The sequence below is a fragment of the Drosophila mojavensis genome, unplaced genomic scaffold (genome assembly GCF_018153725.1).
Source record: "Drosophila mojavensis isolate 15081-1352.22 unplaced genomic scaffold, ASM1815372v1 contig_80, whole genome shotgun sequence".
In the NCBI taxonomy this organism is placed as follows: Eukaryota; Metazoa; Arthropoda; class Insecta; order Diptera; family Drosophilidae; genus Drosophila; species Drosophila mojavensis.
Window position 1 is genome coordinate 10,949,796 of NW_025318906.1, and position 21,797 is coordinate 10,971,592.

A 21,797-nucleotide genomic window follows, 5' to 3' on the forward strand; every position below is an offset into this window, starting at 1 on the left:
CAGTTCCCGTCGATTAATATTTACGGTGCAGTGTCATATGTTCATATCGATTGTGTTCATCGCGCGTCTGCAACTTGCTGGTCGCATCTCAGTAGTGCGACTAATTAAATTTAATACAAAGTCAACAAGATAAATTAGTGTAACACATTCCAGTGAGCAACACATATGGAGAGGAAGCCAGCACAATAAAGTAAATGAGCTAAATTTAAATTTATTGGCACCACAAAAACCAATAGAAACACACAGTCACGCAGCTTTGCATGAGTGTGCGCGCGTGCGACTGTGTGCGTGTGCCTATGTATATGTGTGTATATACATGTGTACATGACATACATATGTGAAGTTTATAACGAAGCGTAGTTTAGTGTGGAGGCGCATTTTACGTGCAGGGCATACAAAAAGTTCGTAGGCGTTGGAGCTTCGTCAGCACCGGGAGCACATTAGCAGCAGCAACAGCGACTGCGGCAGCAGCAGCATAAAATCGATTCCAAGTGCATGCATTTTGTGCATGTGTTTGCGTGCGTGTGTGTATGTGTGTGCGTGAGTGCGTGTTGCAAAGCAGAGCCTCACGCGCTTTTCTCCCTTGCTGTAGCTAAGCTAACAAAAAAAAAATATATATCTATATATATAAAAGAAAAAATTCCATCAAAAATCTTGGCAAAAATCTCGCGTACAAATTGTGAACGTGACCAGTTGCTACAGCTAAAAGCTAGAGAGAGTGAAAAATTACAAATTGACAAGATTTCTTACCTTGTGGCATGTTTTGAGCCAACTTGAACCAGGTATGTGTGCAATCAAGTATCTAATTTAAGCAGTGTTAATAATATGATGATGTTGCTGTATATAGAAAAAAATGCGCGCCCATTATTGCTATATACGTATGTATACACACACACATGCCTGCGTATATACATTTGTATGTACAAGACAGTGTTGTGCTAAATATGCGCTTGTGTGTGTGTGTGTGCCAGTAGTTTGTACATAACCTCAATAGCTCAATTGATTACGCTCGGCGATAGCGTCTGGTAAAACAGGCGTCTCATGGCTAAATGAAATTCCCTACAAGTGTTATACATTAATTATTAATTAATTAATTGTGCACAGCAAAAGCAAAAAGGTGGTTGCCTTCGCCTTTGTACTATTTCCGCAATTCAACTGCATTTGTGTACCGAGTGTGTGTGCGTGTGTGTGTGTGTTTGAAAAATGTGAACGTAGACATTTTGCCCATAGAAATATTTGATAAAAATGTATATATATATTTATATATAAAATGCCATACAATAAATATTGCTGTAAATGGAAGGTATCAGGCAGAGCAACAACAATGACGCATATCGCTTATACAAACACACGGTTGCAATCGCACACCGATATATGAAAACGTTTACTTGTGTGCCTGTGTATGTGTGAGTGTTGTTTGAGAGAGCGAGCGCTCTCCCGCCCTCTCTCTTTGATTAAATACAAGAACAACAAAATACAATGTTGTCAGCAGCTCCATTGCTCTCTATCTCTCTCAATGCCGCCCTCTCTTGCGCTCTCTGGCCCTATGTCTATCGCAAACTTGAGCTTGGCCAGAACAAAAACTTTGTTTTCAAATGTAAAATGTAGCGAATAAGTAATTTTAAATGTGTTTCATATATTTCAATTTGAAATGTTTGTGGTTTACCGGGAAGCACAAGAGCTTATAGATACATTCATAGCTTTTAGATATATTTTCTATCACAATTTTCACATTTTCTGTTTGCATTTCTAGCATATTCCATTCGCTACCTCGCCCGTTCCTTTGCTTCTTTGCATTTTCTTGATAAGACCTAAATTTGTATTTGTATTTTTTTTTTTTACCAAGTCTGGTTTTTAGTTTGGGGTTTGCTGCGAAGCTTTTGGCTTTTTATTGCCTTCTCTTTTACTCCTCTGCTCATTTACCAAAAAGACGTGAAACTTGAAAAACGAGTTATAGTTACAAACGATCGCACTTTGTTCAAAATACTCTAGCATTGAGTTGTTCAGTTGTTGACAAATTTGCCTGCAACAATTGTCAAATTATTTAATAATAATTTAATACAAAAAAATGCATTAAATAAAGTTAAAGTCTTAAAAGGTTTAGTTTTTATACTTTTACCATTTTCGCACTCAAATATTAAAGTGTATTTAAAGTTAGTCCCTTAGTCAAGTGAATCTAGTATTTAGTATTTGTTTTGTGTCACCTTTTATGTAAATAGAGACTAGCCTAAGCGTGTTTTCTTTAAGAATTGCCTTTTTCTTTGTTTGATTATTTTTTCTAATATGTATATTTTGCCAAGGGCCAATGAATGCTGAACCCTAATGCAAACATTTAGTGCGAAATTTTTGTATGTGTACAATTAATTTTAGATATTTTAATTGTACAGTGTTTCAGCATGTTAAGCATGTATATTCATTTTAAAACAGAATGTGGTATAAACCTTATCAAGTCTTAATGGCATACAATAATAGTATTCTTATTTCTTATTTCCTTTAATATCAAATACATTTTAAAGCATATAGAACAGAAAATATAATAAAGTTTTCAGGCCTATTGATATACATAAATAGTCGAATTTGAATATTTTTGGGTTCAGGTTGATTTTAGCTTTTAGCTTATTTTAGGTTTTTCTTTGTATGCCTAATCTTTGTGTTCAGTCTTTAGCTATTGTACATCTTTCATTTCTTTAACTACTAAAATAGTGTATTACTAATATGTGATTATTTATATTTGATGAAACAAAAAAGGCTACGCCTTAATGTGCATATTAGTAAACATATTTACGACTAAATTTGTACTGAGTGGAATGTTTTTAGTTGATTTTAAAACATTTTCATTGAGTTTTGCGGCAGATTAACTTGGCTCTTAACCAATCATATAAGAAACGTTCAGTTTTACGTGCTATTATGCTTCTTTTACTATTCCAACTGCTGAAAGAAGAGTTGATAACTAATTTATTATCGCCAATAAAGAGGGCTACGCCCTAAGAATATACAAATTTATAAAGATATTCATTAACAATCTTTGCGTTTTTAATGAATGGAAAGTTTTCAGCATTTTCATTGAGTTTAGCAGAAGATGATGTTGATTTTTAATCAATAATATTATATTATTCTGAGAGTTTTACGTGCTAATCTCAAAGAGCTTCCGCATAAATTTTGCTTTGTTTTCTTTTATGGCTGCACTTTTTCTTATTGTTTCGATTTATGCAATATGAATTTGGGTTTCGCACATTTTTGCTGATTTTGCACGTAATTGTAAACTCTATTATCTGATACCGTGAATAATTCTTGTTACATTTACATACAAATTGACAAGAGACGATGGCAAATTTGCAACACGGCATAAAATTACAGTTGTTATTGTTCTTCACGAATCGCAATTTGCATTATGTTGACAATTCTTTTGCTGCTTTTCTGCACATTTGTTGTGTATACTCGTTATATACATATATAAATATATATATTTTTGTAATATGATTGTTGCGCAATAGCAAATAACATCCGAGAGCATCTGAAATTATTTGTATACCAATTAGTTTATAAATTAAACCAGCTGAGAACACATACATACGTAAACAAGCAGCGGAAGTACCTGGAAAAAGGCAAACAAACTTCTGTGCCTGTGTGTGTACACTGGACTGCATATATTAAGAGTGCAGCTCACACACACATGCACACATAGACACAATTCAAATGCACGCACACATGTGTGGTTGTCCCTTTTGCACTTGCCTTTCTTGTAGGTGCACGCTAAGGCTCTGCTACGCGCTGCTCTTGTAGGCGTTTGCAACTGCTTCTACTGCTGCTGCTGCTGCACAAGGCGCCTGCTCGTGAACTTTGAACTTTGGCAGCGCGTCATATGTGTGTCTAAAAATTCGTTCACTCGATTTGCATTGACTAACGCAATTGCAGTTGCAGTTGCATTTGTTGTGTAGCTAGCAGGTGACAGTGGCGCTCACTCTCTCATTCTGTCGAGTGCTCTCTCCACTCTTAAGTTGCTCTCTCGCCGCCCCCGCTGCGCATTGCAGCAGAAGCGAACGCATGAAAAAGAAATCGATAATTGCAAGGTTTCCATTTCCACCACCACCACCATGACGATGGCGACGACAACGATGAGCGCACAATTCGCAAGTATACAGATTTTTATTGACGCTTCGCAGCCGCTAAGTTATTGAGTTGCTCTTTTCTCGCGGCCGATCAAATTCCAACATGTGTTTGACCATTGCAGAGAAAAAGAGATGGGAAGAGAGCGGCAAGACCAATGCTCTCCCTGCTGGCCATTGAATGTATGTATGTATGTACGATATGCATACATATGTATGTGTACACACCATTGTCATGGTGAGACGACGGCGTTGGCATCGCCGCAACTTGCATCCACTTTTTTCTCCTTTTTTTTACCTTGTGCTCGAATTGTCTGGTTGCTTTCTATGCCCGCTGTGGTGTCTCTGTATTTGTGCTTCTTCTCGTTTCCGTTTTGACAGCAGCAAAAACTACAATTTCACCACCACTTGCAAAGAATATACACATACATATGTACATAACTGCATGAATGTGTGTGCGTGCGTGTGTTTGTATGCGTGAGCCAAGTGGATAGTGAGGTGAGGCAAGGTGTATGCCGCGTCGTCATCGTCGCCACCGCCGCAAACTGTAACCGTGGCAGTGTTGTAGCCAGCTACTCGTCTGTTTGGTTTCTGATTTTCAGTTTTGTCGATTTCATTATGTACTGCAATATCATCGCTATTGCTCCGCCGAACTCGTGAGCGAGTGGCCTCTATCTTTGTATGCCGTTTTCTCAGTGTGGGTGTTCTCATCTCTCACCAAAAGTGCGCTCTCACGACAGGGTGTCGCTATGCTATATGCGCTCCATGACGAACGATAAAAACACCCTGTTGCCGTTCATTAGAGAGTCATGCTGACTCTGTCACACCGCATGTAACTGTCGTGCCTTTTGCACTTACGTAAGCTTTGCGTATTCAGGTTTATGAGCCATTTTTGCACTTTGCTTGATTTTTCGTAATTGTTTTAGATTACACATCGAAAACGTGAAGCTTCAACGAAAAATGACAATTTAACTCGTGATCTTGCCTATCTGTCTATATTCTGTTCGAATTATGCTTCCTCTCTACTCCAACGTCGAACCATTCTGGTGATAGAAGTTTGGCGTGATTTTTCGACTGAATACAGCGTGCTGTGCTCCGCACACATCCATTCGCTCGGCCGCTACCACAAAATGTTTTCTGCCACACAGAATGCCATTTGAACGCACGGCAACAAGATTTGCTACACGCCGTGAATACATTTGTGTGCTGAGCGTAGATTATATGTGTGCGACATATTATATACATAGCCACCATGTATTTACTTTAATACTCAAAGCAGCATTTTCCCCATTTTACTTTTTTCTTTTTATGCTCGAAGAGGCTCGCGATGTCGCTCTGCTGCGTTGCCTCCCTGTTTGATATGCTGCTAGTAGTCGTAGCCCGTTGCCACTGCAGCAATATAGCAACAACAGCTACTAAAATGAAAATGAAGAATTCCAAAGCAACACTGTGCGCGCGCATTTACTCTCCGTCTCATCCACCCGTTTTTGTTTCTTGCGCTCTCTCCGTCTGTTCGCTGCCTGGCTCGCTGGCTGGCTGACTGGCTGGTTGGTTGGTTGGTTTGCTCTCCGCATTTCGCGCTCTTTTGTTTCTTTGCTCACACTGGCCGTCGTTTAATCGAAAATGTTTGCGGCGGCGTTAAGACGTACGAAAACGTTTCCTCGCCAAATTTTTGTGAATATCTGTAGAAATTCACTGGGAGGAAAATTGTTAAAAAGTGAATTTCAATTGAATAGTGTAAAAGTATTAAATCTACATCTGCTTACCGCGTAGCATTGTTTATAAGCTGAGGCTTATTCAATAGATTGTGAAAAACTACTCCAATACATACATACAATACAATGCCCATGTACTGAAGAAAAAAAATAAAAAGGTGAAAAGTTGTACAGTGTGAAACAAATGTTAGTGCAAAATACTGCGTAAAACGTGAAAGTTTTGAATAACAAGCCAACGGTTTATAGTAAATACACTTCTATATGTATATGTGCATACATACTTACATATTTTTTTTTAATACATACATATGTACAGCGTTTCTGATGTAAGTTCCCTTTCGTGGGGTGAGGAATATATAAGAAAACAGACCTAATTTGTGCCCAAATGTATCAGAGCCGTTTAGTTATATGATAATTTATACCATCTGCGTACTTGTTCACAGCTAAAACTTGTGAAAAATACAACATTTTTAGGTTAGGTCAATTTCAATTGGTTTATATACGACGACGGCACACAAACACACACATACACACGCAAGCGACATGCACAAAAGACATGCATACACACATATAAAACGCACAGACAAAAAGTCGACGAGCTGCTCGCACTCAACACACACATTGACTTACTCGCGCACAGTCACAAACACGCGCATATATCTATATATATATATACACACACACACAAAGGTTTTTAACATTGCTTTTGGCTTGCTTGTGAACTGACTGTATTTTTTCAACGTAGTGTCGTTTTATTTTCGTTCGTTCATTCGTACGTTCGTCCGCCTGTTCTCAGTTCGTGCGCTTATCTCAACTTTTGCTTTGATGCGCCATTCGCATGTACGTCTGTATATTTTGTGCATATGTACATATATATACGCGCATTTTAGAATGTGTGCGTGCGAGTATATGTATATATATTTATATATAAATGTATATATATATAAATGGGCTCCCAACACAGAATAACTCACTGGTAGGCAGCTGGCTTGGCCAGCGGCTCCAAGAGCAATCGCCAACGTCTCTCTGCCTCTCTCTCGCTCTCTGTCACTTTTTTTTTTATAAATATGTATGAATTTGTTTTAATGAGAGCATCTTCTTCGCTCACAACTATTCGGCTTGAATCTACTAATCAGTCTACCTTCTAGATTGTTGTTCTTGTTTTGTATTTCTTTACTCAATATATTGTCTCTAATATATATATATACGTATATATACATACAACTATAGGTACATAATTCTCTACACATCCATATGTTTTATGTATTTTGCAAAATTTATTAATAGCTAAAAGAGTGTGTTACCTAGTGTGTGCAAAAACCGAAATAAGAATGAAAAAGAACTATTAATATACGAATAATTAAAATATACCGTGCAAAATAATAAGTTGCCGTCGAAACTAAATATTTTTGCATACCTGCCTACATTTGCCTTATTCCCTGCTGTGTATACATAACAAAACAGATAAGATAATAGACGTGTGCACGTAATACAGCTATACAGCTCTAGCTATGATGAATAAAAATAAAAAGAAAAAATGGAGGGAAAATTTGCCCACATGTCTCCCCTTCACATACATGCACACTCACACGCACATGAATATGAACACGAACAACTACATCGAACGCCCCAATTTTGCTCGATTGAGCTCCTCAACTGTGCTCACCGCGAGAGCAACAAATATATTCATATATGAGCAGATATGTGTATATGCATGTATGCAAGTGTATGTGTGTGTGCCTGCTAAGGCGGTCGCAGCGCTGCTCCAAAATACAGACAGCAGCAGTACACGCAGAGCAATAACAACAAAAGGCCACACACAGTTATTCAGACAATGAGAGAGAGAGAGGGCGAGAGAGTCAGAAATTAGGAGAGCTGTGCTGTTTCGTGTCGTGTGCCGCGCGACAAACGCTTTCAACTTGTTTTCGCATTTGGCCATAACACTTGAAGGATTATTTGCTGCGGGAAGCGCTACATACCATGACAAACAAACATACACACACGCTCTCTTGATAATCAAAAAGTGTGGGGGCCCCGGTACAGTTTTCAAATGCAAATTACTGTAATTTGTTGTTTACAAATGCACATATTTTAAGCGTTCGCTCATTGGACTCGACAATTATTTTGCTAGGCAGATTCACAGAGGAGGTGGCCATAGAGTCATCCCATGGTATTTTTATTCCACTACCTCCCGCTAGCATATACATTGATACGCATAGTCACATACATATACATGTATGTATGTGTATACAGCCGCAGACATTCGCTTCTAAATTCAAGTTATATTTACACTTTTAACGACACGAAAACGCACACACTGGGGAGCACACAAATGGCTTGCTTCTCGTTCTTGGCTGTGTTGTAGTTGTAGTTGTAGTCGTTGCCACTACTCGGTAGAGAGCCCGCCAAATACTTGTTTATAGTTGTTGCTGTTGCTGTTGTTGAGCCAACGTTGAGAAAAGTCTTTGAAAATATCCAAACTGCGCCACAAAACAAATATTCAGCCCTCTTTCTCTTCTTCTCCTCTCACTACCTTGTTATATGCGCTTACTCTCTCGCTCTTCTGCATGTTGATGCAGCAGAATTGAAGGAAAGAAGAAAAGCAAAGAGAGTAACAGCCGCCTCAGTCACCACCACTACCACTACCACCATACTATGTACTCATTCTTTTGTGTGGCGGCTGCTGCGCTGCCTGCCTCTTGTGAATTGTGTAGATACGGGCAAACACCCTGTACTCCCCCTTTTGAGAGACCCCTTCTCTCTCTCTTTCGCTCTCACGTCACACACTCGCTGTGTGGATTTTTTTGTATGCATGTTGACGTCGTCATCGTCGTACATGGTTCATAAAAAGCTCTCAGCAGTCTCTTGGCTGCTGCCCTCCCTTGCCAGTTCTTACTGTACCCGTTAAAAACAACAAAGCGCGCGCGCCCAATTCCGGTTGTGCTTGCTAACAGACACACACATATATATATACACGCACACAGGCAAGCAAAAATACAAGAACGTACCCAAGTGATGACTCTCTGATCTGATGTGCGCTCTGTTCTCAGCCCTCAGCTCGCTGCTGCTGCCACTGTTGCTGCTTTTATTGTAGTTGTATTGGCTGCGGGCTGCTCATACGTGAGCATGCATAGTTTAGTGTGTGTGTGTGTGTATAGATATAATTAAGAATTTAATGTAGAATAATTTTTAACTTTTGAGAAATCCCATAGAAGATTTTCTATTTATTAAGCCACTCAAAAATGCACTAAAAATGCACACAAAAAGTATTGATAATACTAAATACTTATCGTGAGTCGATATATGTTGCTTAAATTATCGATGCTTCGGATTTATCAGCTGATTCTAAACTTGAAATATATATGACTGATTGTTGTTGTTTCTTAGGAGTGTTGTGCTCTTTTTATATACCTTTCAAAAGTATGTCAACGGCGAGTGTTCAGTATATAATATAATAAGTGTTTATGTGTATGTTTGTGGGTACATTGTACAACTAATTTCATGGTTATTTAATTTCTTGTATTTCCTTTCTGTTTTTGCAGTGATTGCCGTTTGCCGAACGGAACTGCGACTGCGACGTGGCAGCGCTAGAGGAGACAGCGCCAAGATCATAACGGAAATCAATTCGAAGTGGGCAAAAGTTCCGAGTATTTTTGTGGCCTGCCGCTGAAGCGGACTGGCACGCGTCTATATCCAAATGCATAGACAACAACAACAACATCACCAAACAGAACAACATATGTTGGATACACGATCAGAACAAGCGCTGCACTCCGATTACAGTTATCAGCTACGACCACGACCGTTTATTGCCTACTACATACGCTCGTAGACGACAGTCCAATCCGACATCCTACCCACCACCTAGACGGTGAGAAGAAGCAGCCATCTAGTGCAACTCGCAAAAATTTGGGAGGAGCAACAGTACATAAAAGAAACTCTCAGCAGCAGCAGCAGAAGCAGCAGCAGATCCAACAGTACTCAAAATTCCTATCAAGCATGATGAAACGTACGCGCATCGATGAAGTCCAATTTGGCACACGTTCCGGTCCAGGGCCGGGCGGTGGCGGTGGTGCGAACAGTGGCACCACCAGCGTGGGCGTTAATACAGCCGGCGGTGTTACCATTGGCACTGTGGTGCCAAATGCCCACAGCGCCACAATCAGCGGCATTGGCTCCATACATCATCGCATATTGACGCCGCAGCATGGAGGCGCACAGACCATAGCCTATCTGCCGTCCACGACGCCGACGGCAACGAATCTGAAAACAACGAGCAGCATTGTCGATAGCGCCAGCACCCAAACGAACGTGACGGGCGTCGGTGGCCCGGGCAGTGGAGGCGTTGTCGTCTCCACGGGCAGTGCGGGCACCCAAACCTTGCAGTATACCACATGTAAGTGCCGTCGCATACATTGATGTCATTTCACCAGCTTATGCAAATTCCTTGTTTTATTCTTACTACAGCTTATAGCGTTGCCTCCATCCAAGCGGGCGGCACTATGAAGGCCAGCACAGCGGACGGCAACGCGGTGCAGATACATGTGACTGGCGGCGGTGCTGCAGTATCCGCAGCAGCTGGTGGAGCAGTTGGCGGTGGCTCTCAGACAGTATCCAGCAGCTGTCAAACGGGCAGCATTCGACAGCGCACAATAAGCGGCACTCAGACAAATGCCACGAGCAGCCTGACAACAACAGCGCAGCAAACACAACCATCCGCACAGTTGTCCACACCGCCCAATGGACCGGGTGTGGCAGCTGGCGCAGGAGCGGTCTCTGTGGGTGCGGGAAATAGCACGCCGCCCCAGGGACAGGCAGCGGCAGCTGGTGGCGCCGCCAGTGCTGCGCCGCGACTCAAGGTCGAGGATGCGCTAAGCTATCTGGATCAGGTCAAATACCAATATGCCGATCAGCCGCAGATCTACAACAATTTCCTGGACATTATGAAGGAGTTCAAATCGCATTGCATCGATACACCGGGTGTGATTGAGCGTGTCTCGACGCTCTTCAAGGGCCACACTGAGCTGATCTATGGCTTCAATATGTTCTTGCCGCCCGGCTATAAGATTGAAATCCATTCCGATGCACTTGGCTGCTCAGTTCCAGTTGTTTCGATGCCATCGCCACCTGGAGCACCCAGCAGCACGGGCACAGTTCATATGATTGCCGCAGCGGGCAACAGCCCGTTGGCGAGCAGCGTGAATGCGCACACAACACTGAAGCCGATTGCGCAAGCCCAGGGTCCAGGTGGTCCTGGTGCCGTTGGTGGTGCTGGCGCTGGTGGTGGTGGTGCAGCTACAGCAGCCGCTGCAGCTGTAGCGCAGATCCAGACGCCAGTCAATTTGATGACGCATGGTGGCGCCTCACTCACCCAGACTACGATACATGCCCTGCAGCCGGCAGCAGCTGCAGCTCAGTCGCCCGGCGGTCATGTCCATGTGACCAGTAGCTCAGCGGTGCCACCGAGCGGTGTTGGTGTTAATGTGGGCGTCGGTGTGTCGCCCTATGTGCCACAAAACTATTCACGGGATCGAGCCGAGCAACGTGCAACGATAACGCCAACGGGTCCTGGTCAGGTGCCGGCGGCCGTGTCATCAACGGCTGGCTCCAGCATTGCGGTCGGCCCGCCGACTCCCAATTCATTGAGTGAGCTAAGTCCACACGCCGGACCCGCTGCCCAGCACAATTTGCATCACATCCAGCAGGCGCATCAGTCCATTTTGCTGGGCGAGACGACGGGCCAGCAGAATCAGCCGGTGGAGTTCAATCACGCCATAACCTATGTGAATAAGATTAAGGTGAGCTGGAGTTGATCTATATTAGAATGATTCCATGTATTAATTTGAACCTTTTGCCTTATTCAGAATCGATTCCAAAGCCAGCCGGCGAAGTATAAGAAATTCCTGGAAATCCTGCACGCCTATCAGAAGGAGCAGAAGGTGATGAAGGAGGGCAGCAGCGGCAGTGGCTTGAATCAGGGCAAAATGCTAACCGAACAGGAGGTCTACACGCAAGTCGCCAAACTCTTTGGCCAAGATGAAGATCTGTTACGTGAATTTGGCCAATTTCTGCCGGATGCCACAAATCATCAATCGTCCGCTGCCGCTGCCGCCGCTGCACAATATATGTCCAAGTCAGCGCTGCACAACGATCATCACAACAAGCAGCAGCAGCAGCGCACCACAACGACGGCCACATTGAGCGGTGGTGCGCACATCAGCATGTCCTCGGCATCGCCGTCGGCGGTGCCCAACAGTGGTTCGCCCATGCATTTGAGCAGCGGTGCGACGCTCTCGCAGATCGACAGCAGCAGTGCGCACGCGCATGCCGCAGCCATTGGCAATCTGTCGGCTGTGAATACGAGCGTCAGCATCAAGTCCTGTGCCGTGCCACAGAATCATATAATCAGCGGCAGCATTTTCGAGAAGGACTATCATGGACTAGGACAACAGCAGCTGCAGCAGCAGCAACAGCAGCAACAACAGCAGCAGCAGCAGCGACATCCGAGTCTGCAACCACCGCACATACTCTCCAGCACGCCGCCGAGTAGCCTGAGGGGCAGCGCTGTGGGCGTGGGCGCCGTGCTGGACCAGCGCAACAATCATCATGCCCAGAAGTATGTGGCCCAGCACTCGAACATGTCGCAGAAGAAGTCGCCCAGTTATGGCGGGATAGCCAACATTCAGCATCTGCCACATCTCAATGACAATTCGCTCGATCGCAACTCGCCGAACATTGCCAGCTATGTGACACCCGCTCAGCAGCTGCCCGCACATCCGCATCCCCATCCGCACCACAATGCGCACAACTCGAGCAGCAGCAGCAGCAGCCGGCGGCAGGCGGTGGATGAGCTGGCGGCGGCCTCCGTTTCCAGTGGCTTTGGCACAACCGGAGGCAACGGACCACCGCCGGCGAAGCGGCCAAAGCCCTATTGTCGGGACGTCAGTTTCTCGGAAGCATCGCGTAAGTGTACCATCGCGGATGTGGCCTTCTTTGATAAGGTGCGTAAGGCGCTACGCAGTCCGCAGGTCTACGACAATTTCCTGCGCTGTCTGACGCTCTTTAATCAGGAGATTGTCTCGAAGACGGAACTGCTGGGCCTTGTCTCGCCGTTCCTCATGAAATTTCCGGATCTGTTGCGTTGGTTTACAGACTTTCTCGGCCCGCCGTCGTCCGGCCAGGTGGGCGGTGCAGCTGGCGCTGGCGGACTCATCGACGGCCTGCCCTTAGCGGCCACACAGCGTCAGGGCAGCAATAGCAGCTCCCATGATCGGGCGAGCAGTCATCAGAGCACGGACTATGTCCAGGATGTTGATCTGTCGCTGTGCAAACGCCTGGGCGCCTCGTATTGCGCCCTACCCCAATCCACGGTGCCCAAGAAGTGCAGTGGACGCACCGCCCTCTGTCGCGAGGTGCTCAACGACAAGTGGGTCTCGTTTCCGACATGGGCCAGCGAGGACTCGACATTTGTCACCTCGCGGAAGACCCAGTTCGAGGAGACCATCTACAGGTGAGTGGTTGTTAGCCAATAAGAATCAGTATATTCGATGCGTATATATAGCATATATATCCATCAATCCATTCTCGTCCACCCCTCCACGTCTCTTCTTTCCTTCATTCTTTCTTTCATTTTCATTTTCTGTTTCTGTTTCTGTTACTTGTCACTGCTCCTCTGTTACTGTTTCTGTTCTTTGGCTTTCGTTTATATTTTTATGAATTAACCAATCAACAAACGCTCTAAACAAAAGGAATATTCACAGAACGGAAGACGAGCGCTTCGAACTGGATCTGGTGATTGAGGTGAACAGCACCACGATTCGTGTCCTGGAGAATGTACAAAAGAAAATGTCTCGCATGTCGCCCGAGGAGTTGGCCAAATTTCATTTGGACGATCATCTCGGTGGCACCTCACAAACCATCCACCAGCGGGCCATACATCGCATTTATGGCGACAAGTCCGGCGAGATAATCCAAGGCTTGAAAAAGAATCCCTCGGTGGCTGTGCCCATTGTCCTCAAGCGACTTAAGGTCAAGGAGGAGGAATGGCGGGATGCACAAAAGGTTTGCCACATCATTAATAAATCAATTTATAATATTGATTTATATTAATAATAATCTTTGAATTATTGCAGAACTTCAATAAGCAATGGCGCGAACAGAATGAGAAATATTATTTGAAATCTCTGGATCATCAGGCAATCAATTTCAAGCCCAATGATATGAAGGCATTGCGCTCGAAGAGTCTCTTCAATGAGATTGAGACGCTGTACGATGAGCGCCACGACGCGGAAGATGATTCCATGGAAGCGGCGGGGCCGCATCTGGTGCTGCCGTACAAGGACAAGACCATACTGGACGATGCGGCCAATCTGCTGATACATCATGTCAAGCGTCAGACGGGCATCCAGAAGCAGGAGAAGCAGAAAATCAAACAGATCATACGACAATTTGTGCCTGACCTATTCTTTGCGCCACGACAGCCGTTGAGCGACGATGAACGCGATGACGGTAAGCAGAAAAGCCAAACAAAATCTTGTAACACTTTAGACTCAGAAACACACAGCAAACATTGATTTAATTATATTGATTAATTATGAATTATTAATTGTTAAATGTTCAAAGACAATTTATTGCATTGTATAGAGAAAACTGCATGAGAGAGACGAAGAGTTTGTTTCATAGCTACTTCAGATCAGTTCTTAAATAATTAATTAATTAATTAATTGAAGTAAATGGGAATCTAGTCAAGTCAAGGTGTAGTTGATTTTAATATGATGATATTTAAAAAAATATTGTCATAATTAAAAAGTTTGAAATTCAAATCAAGACAACAATGTTCAATAGCTAATGTAGATATTAACTAACCAAATTTAAACTAAAATAATTTAATTTTTTTATTTATTTATTTTTTTTATATATAAAAAATTCCTAATTTTGACTCAATCCATTAAAAATGGTTGATAAATAATAATTCAAGAATATATTAATATAGTAAAGTCAAGAATTAGCTTCTGATAAAATAATTATCAAAACATTCAGCTTCAAAAATAGTTAAAGCCATCAATATGTAGTCTAGATATCAACTTAGATATTTATTGATTAAATTTATTATTAGTATAATCCTAAGCATTCCACAGTTCTCATGCAGTGATCTAAGAAGAAAAGCACATTAGAATTCTACATTTAATTTGATAATTTAACTTAATTAGTTCAATTTTTATATATTGGCTACTAACATGTTTTAGTTAATTTAGACCTAACTGTACATCATTTGAAAGCACCTTTAGTTTAAGTATTAATTAACAATGAAATTCCTAAACAAAATTAATCTAAAACCACCCAATCAATTTGTTAATTTAAAGTATTTTTAACTTAGAGAATGTTTTTTCGTTTTCTTTTTCTTTTTTCTTCTATTTGAACTACGAAATTTGCAAAACATTTTTACAAATTCAATTTTGCCAAAATGATTTGTAATTTAACCAACTGTAATTTGAATTGCATAATTTTGACTAACAAAAACAAAAATAATGGGCGAACCACCAATGAAAATATTTAAAATAAAAAACAACCAACGAACCACGATCACCACACACAAACACACACACACAAACACACACACACAAAACATGTTGTCGTTGTTGTTGTTGCACGCGAATATCTATATAGCATTTCCATTTTTGGTAGATGACACTAAAATGGAAGTCGACTCGCCTGTGAGTCGTGTTGCGCCCAAAGGTGGAGGAGCGGGCGGAGGTGGAGGCGGAGAGAGCGCCTCACCAGCTCGCAGTAATGTGAGCAGCAGCAGCAGCAGCGTTCCCAGTGGAGCCAGTGGATCAGCAGCAGCAGCAGGAGCAGCCGTAACAGCTGTGACGGCCATTAAAAAGGAGTCTGAGTCAGAGTCATCGAGCAAAACGTTAACAGCAACAACAACGGGCGATGATGCAACGCCGTCGACTTCATCAGCTGCGGCGGCGGCAGCAGCAGTTGGCGACATTAAGGAAAAGTCTGAAGTAGATACGTCGCAAAGAGCTGTCGGAGGAAGAGACGAGGAGACGGCAGCCAAGGCAGCCAATAATAATAGTAATAGCAGTCCCAGGCGAAGCGAAGAGGGAGCAGCGGCGGCAGCGGGCGCCGATGTGAGCGTGAAGCTGGAGCAGAGCGATTGTGCGAATCCCACGATTCTGCCACCGCATGCGCAGGGTCAGCGAGAGGTGAGTGAGAAAATCTCCCCAATTGGAGTCCATTTTAACTTATGACTAAACACCCCAATCTTTCGTTTACAGGATGAGTCCTATTCCCTATTCTTTGCCAACAACAATTGGTACCTGTTCCTGCGACTGCACGCCATCCTCTGTGATCGACTGCACGTCATGTACGAGCGTGCGCGCCTGCTGGCCATTGAGGAGGAGCGCAGCCGTGTGAATCGAAGGGAGAGCACGGCGACAGCACTGAGATTGAAACCCAAGCCGGATGTGCAAGTGGAGGACTATTATCCCACGTTTCTGGATATGCTGAAGAATGTGCTCGATGGCAACATGGACTCGAATACCTTCGAAGATACCATGCGCGAAATGTTTGGCATCTATGCCTACATATCCTTTACGCTCGATAAGGTAGGCTTCAATGAAGATGGAATATTTGTGTAGAATGTGTAAAATAATTCCTTTTCGTATTTCCCGCCAGGTTGTTTCCAATGCTGTGCGACAGCTGCAATACTGCGTCACGGAGCGCGCCGCCTTGGACTGCGTGGAGCTCTATGCCAGTGAACAGAGGCGCAACAGCACCGGAGGCTACTGTCGCGATGCACACAAGAGCTACGAGCGAGAGATGAGCTACCAGCGCAAGGCGGAGAGCATACTCAACGAGGAGAACTGCTTCAAAGTGTTTATTGTATGTCTGAATAACTAATTAAATTGTTTGTAAATGAGTTGTGAAATCTAACGATATTTCCTTTTGGTAATTACAGTACAAGATCGATTGTCGTGTGACCATTGAGCTGCTCGACTCGGAACCGGAGGAGGTGGAAAAGCCGGCTGTATTAAAGGCGCAAAAGTTTAGCAAATATGTGGAGCGTTTAGCAAATCCCGTTTTAGGCGCCGGCAGCGGCAACAACAATAACAACAGCAGCAGCAGCAACAACAACAACAATAACAACAGCAATCAATCTGCAGGCAATGACAATCTGGTGGAAACGTCCGGCATCAAAACGGAGGAAGCAGATGAGATCGCCGAGGTGAGTGAAGCAACAAAATGAGAGAAAGATATAAGCAATGATGCGCTGGCTTACAGTGCGTATAGCTAAATCAGCTAGAGCAGCAGCATCAGCAGCAGCTTTGTGTGTGCTTGACGAAAGGTTGAAACATGTTGTTTGTGTATTCTCTGTTGTGTTTATTTGTTTGTTTTGTTGTTGTTAAGTTTACGAATTCACCTTTATTACGACTTGAACTTTCAAAATTAATAAATTTAAATAGAGCTGAGTTAAAAATAGACAATATCAAAATTATTTGTATAACAGTGTGGGATAAATTATAACAGACAAATCTTTCCTGTTCTACTGTATATATTTATATATATATATGACTGTATGTATATATATTTGGGAATGCAATTCTGTATATTTCAAAACCAGATATCTGCATTAGTATACTTTCAAAAATGAAGGAGCTTTGGGATTTTATAAATAATATTATGGAAGACATTTTCTTGCTTAGCTTTCCATATGAGACTAACAGACAATTAACTTAAATATAATTGATTTTTGTATAGTACAAATTGAATGTATTCCAATACAGACAAGACCTTCGATACTTTGGTCATTCCAGGAGCCTAAGCAACAAATTATCGAACTAGTTCCGAACCAGACAGTTATTAAAATTACATTTTTGTTTTATGCATATGTACATATACATGCATATCGTATTGCTCTATTGTATTGCGTTTGTATATATGTTTATGTTTTCTCTCTTACTTCTCATCCACTTGCCTTAACAGTTCTCATATGCGATGACAGTTTTGAATAAAATTTCTTTTGCTTTGATTTTCTGTGATAAGCCTTTTAGTTTGCAAAAAAAAAAAATGCGTTTTCTCTCACATTTTCAACAACTTTCTTTTTATCGTTCTTTTCTTTCCGTTTCGTCTCATTTCAACATGCCGCCTACCAATCGCCCACATATCCGTATGCGAACCAAACTTAAAACAAAACGAAATAAAAAATAATATTAAAAACAATAACAAAAAAAAAAAACCAAAAAAAATATCAAAAGAAAAAACGAAAAATGTTCACTAATTAATGCTTTTTTCTGCATTTTTTCTCTCATTTTTTCCACTTTATTTTTTGTACCAGGTCAATTCCAAGGCTTGAAATAACAAAATAGTTTTGATAATTTCATTGAATAAGAAGAAGAGAAAGTCGTATTGCAAAATGAAATAGTAATAAATGAATTTGTTTTTTGAGATTAACCAACCAAAAACCGCAATAACAACAACAACACATCGAAAACAGTTTTCATCCAGCCACCCAACAACACCACCACTACCAGCACCACATACATACACACACATATATATATACACTCCCACCCATTCGTCCATCCATCCATTCACAATAGAATATTTGAATGTAAAATGTTGCAAATCATTTAAACATAAACATACATATGTAAATTTAGTACATAGCCAAAATGAACACAAAAGTTATATGCATACATATATAAATATGTTAAATAGTAGTTTCCAATTAATATTCATAGGCACGCATTTATTGCAATTTATTTCTAATTTCGTTAATGTTTTGCGTTACGTTTCTCTTAAAACTCAAGCAAGAATTGCAATATACAAAAAATTCCATTATAAAAAGTACGAGGAAGATAGGGATGAGGGAGAGAAGAATTATTGTCACGGGTGCAGAGTGTGAGTGCATTCTTGTGTGTTTGTGAGTGTGTGGCAAAAGGTGATCCATTGCCACATCGATATGTTATCGAATACTGTGTTGGTTCCAAGCCAAGATACTAGAGCAATGAAAACGTATAAATAAAAGTCAGAGCAAATGTAAATAATGTTTGTATGTATGTATTAACTATCGTTTAGTTTAAGTGTTCAACGTAGCAAATTTTTGTAAAGGGACGATAGAGAGTGAGAGAGATTACTTTAAAAATGGCGCCTGCTCCTACAGCAGGCAGGCCGTAGTCGTGTTATATATATATACATCTTTATATATATATGTATCTGTATGTATATATATTTAACAATTTTTATAATTCTACACAATTACAAAGAAACAAAAATATCAATTGTAAAAACCAATTGAAAAATATATCTATACATTATAACAGCATTTAATGACTTTGAGGCTCTTTTCAAATTGGGGTTTTTGTGGTTATTGAAGATTGTTTTTCGTTTTGTTTGTTTTGTTATTGGGTTATCCTTTTTGGGCTTAGTGCAGCTGGTGTATCGCATACATACATACATTATGTACATACATATAATAGAGTGTGTTGTATACGCTTTTAAGTTTTACGCAAGGTAAGTTTTATGCCTTACAACGCATTATTATGCATAAAATTCATTTAAAATTAATTTAGCTATTTGTATGAAAAATGGTTTTACCAGACACGCTTTAAATGTGACTTCTTTTTACTTTCTCTGTGTTTTTGGTGTATGTAAATGTTTTCATTTAGTCTGTTTTGTGTGTGTGTGTGAGTATATTATTTGGTATGTGTTTGTGCGAGAGAATGTATTATTTGTATGTGTGTGTGTGCTTTTGAGAGAGTATATTATTTGTCTGCGTACGTGTATGAGTGAGTGTTTGTGCGTGTGTCCAGTCTTGGCCTGGTACTCTCCACAGTTTGTGTCTCTCTTTTGTTTTTCTTCTTACTCTAGCTAAATTTGTAACTCGTCTCGTAATAGTTTACATACTTAGTTACACACATACACATACGAACTCTCTTTTAGACACACACATAAATACACAGACACGTATACCTTAGGCTTAAGTACTTTTACGTCTTTCGTCATTTGTTTATGTGAGAAAGCATGTTCGATTGCATTTTACAATTTGTTCACTTTGTCAGTTATAACGCAAATGTACTTAACGGCTTCTTCTTCTCTCTTCTCGTCACTTTTGCAGCTGGTGCGCGGTTCACGCAAAGCACGTTTTCTGCTGCGGAACAAGCGACGCTCGCAGCTGCATGAGGAACAGGTGCGTCAACTCTTTGAACAGAAGCGCAGTTGCAGTGGACTCGAATCGAATGCTGTGCCCAGTGAAGCAACACCCAATGCCAACAACAACAATAACAACAATTGGAGCAAGCAACGGGCACCTGAACGCTTGGGTACGCCACAGGTGGGCCTGGCAGAGCAATATGCATTCAACGATCGCGACGAGATCAGCACAAATACGAGCAACGGCCGCTGCTTTGTGACCAGCAAGAATCTCAATTTACTCAAATACGATGCAGTGCGTCGTGCCAAGAAGGTAAGTCACATGAGAATATTCTTAATTGACCTTATTTAGTCTAACTGTTTGTTCATATTTTCAGAGTCATTGCCGCGTCACACAGGCCAAGTACTCGCGTTTCCAGAGCTACGTCAATAGATGGCTGCAGCAACATGTTAGCGAACAACTGCAGCAGCATTGCAACGACTGGCTGCTGGGCAAGACGCCCGAACAGATCAATGCCAGCGGCTGGGGTGCCACCAGCAAAACGAAGCCGCTGCAGCAAAAGGATACAACAAAGACGCCCTATCGCATCTATACGCGCTACAAGGTGTTGCAGCCCAGCAGCGGCGTGACAACAACTGTTGCTGCGGGACTAGCACCAGCGACAGCAATATCAACAGTTGCGGCGACAGCTCAAGTTGCCCCAACAGCAGCAACAGTTGCCGCTGCTGTCACAGTTACACCGGCTGTTAACAATGCCAACGCCAGCAGCAGCAGTAGCAGCAGCAACATTTTGACCGTAAGCTTAACAAAAACATCGTCAGCAGCAGCTGCAGCAACAACAACAACAGCAACATCGCAACAACATTGCAACAGCGCCGCAGCAGCAGCAGCAGCCGCTGCCACAGCGGGCAATGCAGAGGCAACACTGCAACAAGTTCGGCCAATGGAGAGCTAACCTCCAGTTGCAGTTGCACCGGTCGCCATCGCCAGCTGGCCAAATGCAGCCTACATGTGAAGTCGCTGCAGCTTTTATACCGTAGGCTGGCTTCACTGTACGCCAGTGTTTGTTTAAACTAAACTGTGATAGCAGTTGCAGACGATGCTTGGCCGACACTAGAAATCCAACTAGAACCGAAACTGAATTGTATGAAAAATCCCAAAAAAAACAACAAAAAAACAAAAAAAAAAAGCAAAGAAAATCGGCACACAAAGCTATTTTTCACTTTGTACAAAAAGTCATATAAAGTCTAGGCGTAGTATTGCTCCTAATAATAATCATAATAACAATAATAATTATATTTACTTTAATAAGCATTCTACAACATCTTGAGTAGCGTTTAGTGTTAGTTTTACAATAATTGTAACGGCAGCGTTTGTAGTTGATAAGCAATCTAAACTCACACAAGCCCGCTCGTCCGTATTATTGCGGCCGTTCTCTGAGAGCATGTTTAAAATTAAACCTTAATATGCAATTTTTAATTGTTAAACGATTGTGGGGAAAAGTGACGTTTGTTCGTGCTAATTAAATTGATATCAACGTCTGTTTAGCTTTTAAGCCATTTTATGAAAACAAACAGAACTTTTAATTTTACACAAAAATCTAATGTATTTTTATACAAAACGAACCTTGTACAATTCCTTGTGAATACTATTGATTATACACCTAATTTTTAAGCATAACATAAGTTGTAAAAATCTGATGAGATAATTAAAAAACAAAACAAAACAAAAATATACAAGAAGTGAAAAATTACATTAGCGAGTTGATCTGCAATGGGCGGCAATTAGTAAGAATCGATATTTTTATCGAAAAGA

General features: G+C 41.8%; 1 protein-coding gene and 1 long non-coding RNA gene across 10 annotated transcripts; one reads left to right on the forward strand and one right to left on the reverse strand.

Annotated features, from left to right (window-relative positions):
- The first annotated feature begins 40 nt into the window (after window positions 1-40).
- On the forward strand, window positions 41-21,735 carry LOC6579452 (paired amphipathic helix protein Sin3a). 8 transcript variants are annotated; one of them, XM_015163687.3, is made up of 13 exons: window positions 42-782; window positions 9,364-10,217; window positions 10,289-11,619; window positions 11,686-12,784; window positions 12,974-13,331; window positions 13,570-13,882; window positions 13,954-14,329; window positions 15,488-16,032; window positions 16,105-16,434; window positions 16,505-16,711; window positions 16,788-17,054; window positions 19,947-20,294; window positions 20,359-21,735. In XM_015163687.3, the coding sequence occupies exons 2-13, from the start codon at window positions 9,821-9,823 to the stop codon at window positions 20,935-20,937; spliced, it is 6,150 nt and encodes a 2,049-aa protein (XP_015019173.1). In that variant the 5' UTR covers window positions 42-782; window positions 9,364-9,820; the 3' UTR covers window positions 20,938-21,735. The 8 variants fall into 8 exon arrangements, 7 of the variants coding, with proteins under 7 accessions (XP_043866601.1, XP_015019173.1, XP_015019175.1 ...); XR_006357796.1 differs by lacking the exon at window positions 20,359-21,735 and adding an exon at window positions 18,165-19,342 and having other exon boundaries at window positions 41-782; window positions 11,686-13,331; window positions 19,947-20,116; XM_015163689.3 differs by having other exon boundaries at window positions 11,686-13,331.
- Window positions 1,617-5,612, reverse strand: LOC26528124. Of its 2 annotated transcripts, none has more exons than XR_004364055.2 (2): window positions 3,575-5,612; window positions 1,617-3,514 (listed from the first exon to the last, which is right to left on the reverse strand). It is a non-coding gene; the product is annotated as an uncharacterized LOC26528124 (long non-coding RNA). The 2 variants fall into 2 exon arrangements; XR_006357797.1 differs by having other exon boundaries at window positions 3,571-5,612.
- Window positions 21,736-21,797: the final 62 nt, after the last annotated feature.